The following is a 7,500-nucleotide window of genomic DNA, read 5'->3' as shown; positions in this document are numbered from 1 at the left end:
AGAGGAGAGGGCCCTGCACGTCACACACACGCACACACACACACATTCAGCGCCCACTCCCCATACCTCACACACAGACACGCACATACTAGGTGTTCGCATTTAAACACACACACACATGCACACACACCCCCAACCCCAGGGGCCCACACTTTCCGACTAGCCCTCCCAGCTGAGCTCACCAGCAACAGAGAACACAGGCCTGCCTCACCCTCCCTCCCTCCCTCCCTCCCTTTCTCTCAATCTATCCCTCCTTCCTTACATCTCCACTTCTCTCAATCTCTCCATCTCTACATTTCACTCTTCTATCCATCCTTCGCTCTCCGCACCCCCTGATACCCTTCTCTCACTCTGCCTGTCTTCATCGATCCCTCCATCCTTGCTCCTCATCCATTTCTCTTTCTCTCTCCTCCTTTCTTTCTTCCTTTCTGTCTGTCTGTCTGTCTGTCTGTCTGTCTGTCTGTCTGTCTGTCTGTCTACCCCTCTGTTTTGTCAGCCTGCCTCTCTTTCCCGGTCCTCCTCTCTGCAAACTAAAAACACTTGTGTGTGTGTGTGTGTGTGTGTGTGTGTGTGTGTGTGTGTGCGCGCTCACGCGTGTGCTTGTGTGCTCGTGTGTGTGTCTTGTGTGATGGTTTTGAGACGCCAGCCAAGCCCACATCGACACAGATAGAGATCTTTTTTTCCATCTTAAAGCCCGACGCAGACGGCAATAATCTCTCTACGTGAGGAGACTTCGATTCACGCACATCCAAACAGACCCTGCCGCCATTGCTAAAGGAGGTCACATGACTGTAGCGCTGGCATCTGATTGGCTGACTGTCAAAGAGAACCCCAAAAGGAGCCAAGTTTGGAGAGACGGGGCGTAGAGCCAATCAGGACGGATGGATTATGAACTGGAGCGTGTTGATTGGACGTGGTGTTGATAGGAGGGAGGGACATTGGAGAGAGCACAGGAGAGGATATGAGAGGTGTTGTTCCAGACGCAGGGCCAAGCGTGGAGCGGAGAAAAGTGTGTGTGTGTGTGTGTGTGTGTGTGTGTGTGTGTGTGTGTGTGTGTGTGTGTGTGTGTGTGTGTGTGTGTGTGTGTGTGTGTGTGTGTGTGTGTGTGTGTGTGTGTGTGTGTTGACAGACAGGACTGAACCCACTGACACGGGCCAGTGGATACCCAGGAGGCAGACATCTTGGAACAGCAGGGAGACGATGACATGTGCACACACACGCACACACACACACACAGACACACACACACAGAGACACACACACAGACACACACACACAGAGACACACACACACACACACACACACACACACACACACACACACACACACACACACACACACACACGTTTCCAGAACTTCTGTGTACACCTGGACTGTAGTCCCTCATGCCATATGAAGGGCCCTTGACTCTTTTAAAACGTACGTGTTCCCCTCCTTCCACACACACACACACACACACACACACACGCCTCCTCTCTGTCACGCTGGGCCTCTCTCTCTCTCTCTCTCTCTCTCTCTCTCTCTCTCTCTCTCTCTCTCTCTCTCTCTCTCTCTCTCTCTCTCTCTCTCTCTCTCTCTCTCTCTCTCTCTCTCTCTCTCTCTCTCTCTCTCTCTCTCTCTCTCTCTCTCATCCATGTCTTCCTACACTCTGAGTATCCCTGCTTCTCTCTCTTTAAAATATCTCTATCTCTCCCTCCCTTTCTCTCCCTCCCTTTTCTCTCTCCATCTCTCACTCCATTTCTCTCTATCCCTCTTTCTCTGAGGATGTGGGCTGAAGGCCATGTGGAATTGATATTAGAGACGTTGGAGGTTGGAGGGGGGGTTTGGGGGAGGTCGGGGGTGCTTGACTGCTGGTTTGGTTTGCCCCATGAGGGCGGACTGGCCTGAACTGGCTTTGGGACCTATATCCTGCAGCGGTGCGTCCTGCTCTGCTCATGCCGCCGCGAGGCCAGACCCAAACCGGATGTGGGCCTGATGCCAGCCGAATGGAATAGGCCTACCTACTGTACAATAAACAACAACAACCACCATCACAACGTAAACAATAACAATGACAATGACAACAGGAACCGTACCTGTCTGGACTGAGGAGGAGTCGTCCCAGTTACCCGCAAACTCTGCCGACGTTTCACCCTCCTCTACCGCTGCAGAGAGAGAGAGAGAGAGAGACAGTAAGAGAAGGAGAGAGAGAGAAAGAGAGCGGAACAGAGAGAGAGAGAGAGAGAGAGTTAGTGTGTGAGAGAGAGGGAAGAGAGAGAGAGAGAGAGAGAGAGAGAGAGAGAGAGAGAGAGAGAGAGAGAGAGAGAGAGAGAGAGAGAGAGATGTTAGAAAGAGGGAGAGAGAGAAGATGTGTAGAAAAAAACAGAAGAGAAAAGAGAAAAAAACAGACGATTAAAAATAAGCTTGGTTAGACAAACAATGACATTTATTCGAGGACACAAATAAAATCAACATTCCTTGTGCATACATCACACAAAACAAAATATTCCTGAAAGTGTACCACACACAATATTTAGTAACATCAGAAAAACGAGGGGAGGAGGGAAAGGAGGAGAGGGGAAAAAAAAACGACATGGTAAAACACACACGGTGACACGAGACGAGACGCAGCCTTGCTCGCTCACCCGCCCGCTCGCTCGCGTGCGATTCGCTGAACTTCAAAGCGTCTCTTTGGAGCGCGTGCAGTAGGGCTGTTTGTCTTTGTAGGGATTGTTTTCATGTACTTTTTAAAGAGGCGTTAAAAAAAAAAACAGGTAGGCAAACAACAGGATCAGAGACGAGACTGTGTGTAGTGTGTGTGTGTGTGTGTGTGTGTGTGTGTGTAGTGTGTAGTGTGTGTGTGTAGTGCGTGTGTGTGTGTAGTGCGTGTGTGTGTGTGTAGTGCGTGTGTGTGTGTGTGTGTGTGTGTGTGTGTGTGTGTGTGTGTGTGTGTGTGTGTGTGTGTGTGTGTGTGTGTGTGTGTGTGTGTGTGTGTTTATGTAGTGTGTGTGTGTGTGTATGTAGTGTGTGTGTGTAAAGAGGAGGTTGTTCCTGGGCACGCAGGAGAGATGAGATGAACGAGGGGAAGGAAGGAAGCGAGGCAAAGCTGCCACACAAACAGGATATGGCAGCCCAGCCGTCAGGACACAATGACTGCTGCATTCCCCTCCAACACACACACACACACACTAATACACACACACACACACTAATACACACACACACACACACACACACACACACACACACACACACACACACACACACACACACACACACACACACACACACACACACACACACCCCTACACCATGCACGCAGACATACTGCATTCTCCTGCACCACGTACACACACAGGCATACACACACACACACACACATTCCCCTACCACAAGTCAACCCTCTACAGGCCTGCCACAGTCACACACACACACAGAAAAACAGATAATTGATGTGTGTGTTTTCATGTAAGACAAAAGGAATCTCTTTTGTAGGACAACCCTGACATGTGATGCACTGAGGAAAGCGCGCGTGCGCGCGCGCACACACACACACACACACACACACACACACACACACACACACACACACACACACACACACACACACACACACACACACACACACACACACACACACACACACACACACACACACACACACACACCAAGTAAACCTAGTGTGGTATTAACAGCAACAGAAGTAATGCTACCCTCTTTCCTATGGGGTGATGTTAGAACAGCCTTGCACATCTTCCCACTGTGCAAAAGCCCAATCGCATGTGCCAGCAGTTTGAAACACACGCATGCACGCACACTCGCGCACACACACACACGCACACACACACAGAGTGAGAGGGCCTGAAGGCTGAGCTGAAACCCTGACCAGAGCGGAAAGGATCGTTCCTCCAAGCTGGGGGAAAATGTGGTTAGAGATGTGCTCCCCCCAGCACAGCAGAGCTCTGCAGATTCTACAAACCACTTCCTCCCCCAGTATATAGACCCCCCCCTGCTCCACATAGACACGCACACACTAAATCTATACAGCCAAAATACCCATAATGTGAGCCAATGATATTAACCTCTGCCTATCCTAAAACGAACCTCTTCCATCATCACCAACCCTTCACCTCTCGTGTCGCGATGAGATTCAGCCCCCACCCAACCCTCCCTGTCCCAAATCACACAGTCACTCCTTGGACACACTTAGGAGGACTCCTTGGACACACCCCCCCCCCTCAATCCTTTCTTCTACCCTCCCCATCTCTGTCTATCATCCCCCACCACACACACACACTCACAAACACAAGCCTATCTACCCCCCACCCCTATGAAACTTCCTACTACAGTACCAGTACATCCACGACTCAAAACCTCCCAATTCCTCCCTGACCTACCTCGTATGATGTGAGCCAATGAGATTACCTCCCATTAACATCCCAAGCTTCTTCCACCACCACCCACAGCCCACTTTCGTGATGATGCCCCCCCCCTCAATCCTCCCTGTCCCCCCGCAACCCTCCCTGTCCCTCCCTGCCCTCCCCAGACACACACAAACCCTCCTCTTTGCCACAACCACACCACTCCACAGACACAAACGAATCCACAGACACACACGTATGCACACACTCACCCAGACATACCCATAAACAGGCGTAATCAAGCATACAGTAAAACACAGACACAAAGTACATATTGTACGCACAGCCATGTTGACAATCCATTGCGATCTTGCCCAAATACAGCCACACACCATCACACAAACATACAATGTTTCATGGGCATAAAACATGCACACACAGGCTCAAATGAAAACACAAACAGGCACATCCACACACACACACTCACTCTTCCTCTCTCACACGCACACACACGCAAACACACACACACACACACGCACACGCACACGCACACGCACACGCACACGCACACGCACACGCACACACACGCACACACACGCAAACACACACACACACACACTGCTGTGGTCCAGGCGTCTCTCAGCAGGGTGGTCGGTGTGAACTGAGCTCCAGTGACACTGCTGTGTTTCATATTCCGCCTCGCAGCCAAGGGCAACAACAGGCTCCCAGCTCTCCCTAAAGCCCGCCAGGCAGCCAGCCCGCCTGCTCCTCACCGTACACCATAGCGTACCCCTGTTCTCCTCCTATATGGGCAACAACAGGCTCCCAGCTCTCCCTAAAGCCAGCCAGCCCTCTCCTCAACACACCATACCCCATAGCGTGCCCCTGTTCTCCTCCTATATGGGCAACAACAGGCTCCCAGCTCTCCCTAAAGCCAGCCAGCCTGCCCGCCCCGCTCGCCTGCTCCTCACCGCCCCGTACACCATAGACCATAGTGTGCCCCTGTTCTCCTCGTATCCATTCTCCTCCATTCCAATCCTTCATTCCCTCACCCACCTTTTTCCTACTTTTTCCTACTTCTTTGACCCATTAATGAGTGTGTGTTTGGCTAATAAGTGGAGTGAAAGTGAATACCCAACGGGAAAATCCCATGGTCATTGTGACACAATGCGCACACTGCACATAACGAAATTGCATTTATGTCTCACTCAATGGCGCCGAAAAGGGAGCCGTGTAGCGGGACGATACCATGCTCATGGTACCTCGACCATGGAGGAGGATGGGTCTGAGCACTGGTCTCTTCTCTCAATCATCCTCACCCTCAACAGTTTTCTCCATCTCAATCTCTTTTCAGTCCCCCTTTCAACTTCTTTTCTCTCTCTACTTCTTCTGTGTGTGTGTGTGTGTGTGTGTGTGTGTGTGTGTGTGTGTGTGTGTGTGTGTGTGTGTGTGTGTGTGTGTGTGTGTGTGTGTGTGTGTGCGCGTGCGCGCGTGCCTGTCTCCCATGGTGTAATGTGGTTTAATGGGAAGCCCAGCCCAGTTTGGCTACCATTAGTCCATCTCCCTCTATAGACCAGCAATTTATTTTTTTCATTGTTTTATTTTCCAGAGTCTCTCTCTCTCTCTCTCTCTCTCTCTCTCTCTCTCTCTCTCTCTCTCTCTCTCTCTCTCTTCTCTCTCTCTCTCTCTCTCTCTCTCTCTCTCTCTCTCTCTCTCTCTCTCTCTCTCTCTCATTCATCCCCGTCACCATTCATCCAGATCCCGCTCCCTCACTCCACATCGCCTCCCCGTTCCCCGTTCCCCGAACAGAATTCCCTCCACAGCCGGCGTTCCCGGCTCTGACGTCCCTCCAAGTGCCGTGTTGTTTTTCCTCCAGGCCGGCCGAGGCCTCTCGCTGAGCCCTTCCAGTAAAAGGAGTAAGAAGACTCAATATACTGTGGCTTCATCCAAACACCCACAGCCACAGCCGAGTCGAGCCGGGCCGAGCCAGTCTCCCCCAAACACCAACCCAAACACCAACCCCAACTTCCCGTTATTATTTGGAGATATTTAATAGAGTTACTACTGGAAGCATTCAATGTTGGTTTCATCCAGAACAATCCCAGAGTTCCCAGCAATCAGACGTTACAACCACTGGGCAGGGTCAATGCATGTTCATCCAGCCACCCACCCCCACCCCCAGGCCACTTAACGCCACCCCTACCGCCACCCCCAGCCCCAAGCCCCCTTAACGCCAACTAACCAGCAAACTACACACGGTGTACCAACCCTTCCAGTTATGGAGAAGGCAGATGTACATCCTTCCCTCACAGACCTTGAATGACCCTGAGCATCCCTTTCAGCAAGCAACAGTACTTCATGATGATAATCCACTCTCTCTACTCAAGACCTCCAATCCATCCTACACATGCAGGCACTCAAACACCTATCCCCACTTTGGGGGGGGGGGTTTTTTTTTTTTTGGGAGGGGGGGGGGAAAAAAAAAGGGGAAAAAGATTTTAAAAAATGAAAAAAAAAAAAAAAAACAAAAACCCCCCCCCCTTTTTTTTTTTTTTTTTTTTTTTAAAAAGAAAAGATTTTTCCCCCCCAAGGCCCGTTGAAAAATTTTTAAAGGGGGGGGAAAGGGGGGTTTTTTGGGGGAGGGGAAAGAAAAGGGGGAAGAAGCCCCAAAAGGGACCAAAAAAAACCCAGGGGGAGGGGGAGAGAAAAAAACAAAAAAAAAAAAAGAAGGGAAAAAAGGGAAAACTGGAAGAAAGGGTTTTTAAGAAAAAGAGCCAAGAAAGAGAAAAGGGGGGGTAAAAAAAAAGAAAAAAAAAGGAAAAGAAAGAAAAGAAAAAGAAAAGAAAAAAAAAGGAAAAGGGAAAGGGAAAAAGGGAGAGTAAAAAAAAAAGAAGACCAGAGAAGAAAGGGAAAGAAGAAAACCCCCAAGCCCCCAAAAAAGAGTAAAAAAACCCCAGGAAGGGGTTTGGAAAAAAGGGAAAGGGAGAAAAGAGAAAGTTTGGGAAAAGGAAAAGAAAAATAAAAAAGAAAGAAAAAAAGAGAAAAAGAGCCCCAAAAAGAAAAAGAAAGAATAAAAGAAAGGGGATTGAAAGGGAGGAGATTAGGAAAAGAAAGGAAAGGGGAGGGAGGGGTGGAGGAGGGGGGTAAAGGGAAAAGGAGG

The 7,500-nt window shown here is 50.0% G+C and overlaps 1 protein-coding gene across 1 annotated transcript in view; it reads right to left on the bottom strand.

Moving 5' to 3' along the window:
• The window catches only part of znf423 (zinc finger protein 423), a 282,399-nt gene that overhangs the window by 231,125 nt on the left and 43,774 nt on the right, over positions 1 to 7,500 (bottom strand). Inside the window, exon 2 of the mRNA XM_063196842.1 lies at positions 2,076 to 2,144. Within this exon, the coding sequence (XP_063052912.1) occupies positions 2,076 to 2,144 (69 nt within the window). The remainder of the gene's footprint in view (positions 1 to 2,075; positions 2,145 to 7,500) is intronic.

Source organism: Engraulis encrasicolus, chromosome 4, assembly GCF_034702125.1.
Source record: "Engraulis encrasicolus isolate BLACKSEA-1 chromosome 4, IST_EnEncr_1.0, whole genome shotgun sequence".
Taxonomy (NCBI): domain Eukaryota; kingdom Metazoa; phylum Chordata; class Actinopteri; order Clupeiformes; family Engraulidae; genus Engraulis; species Engraulis encrasicolus.
The sequence above is the reverse complement of the archived record's forward strand: the minus strand, read 5'-3'. Positions and strand labels throughout refer to the sequence as shown.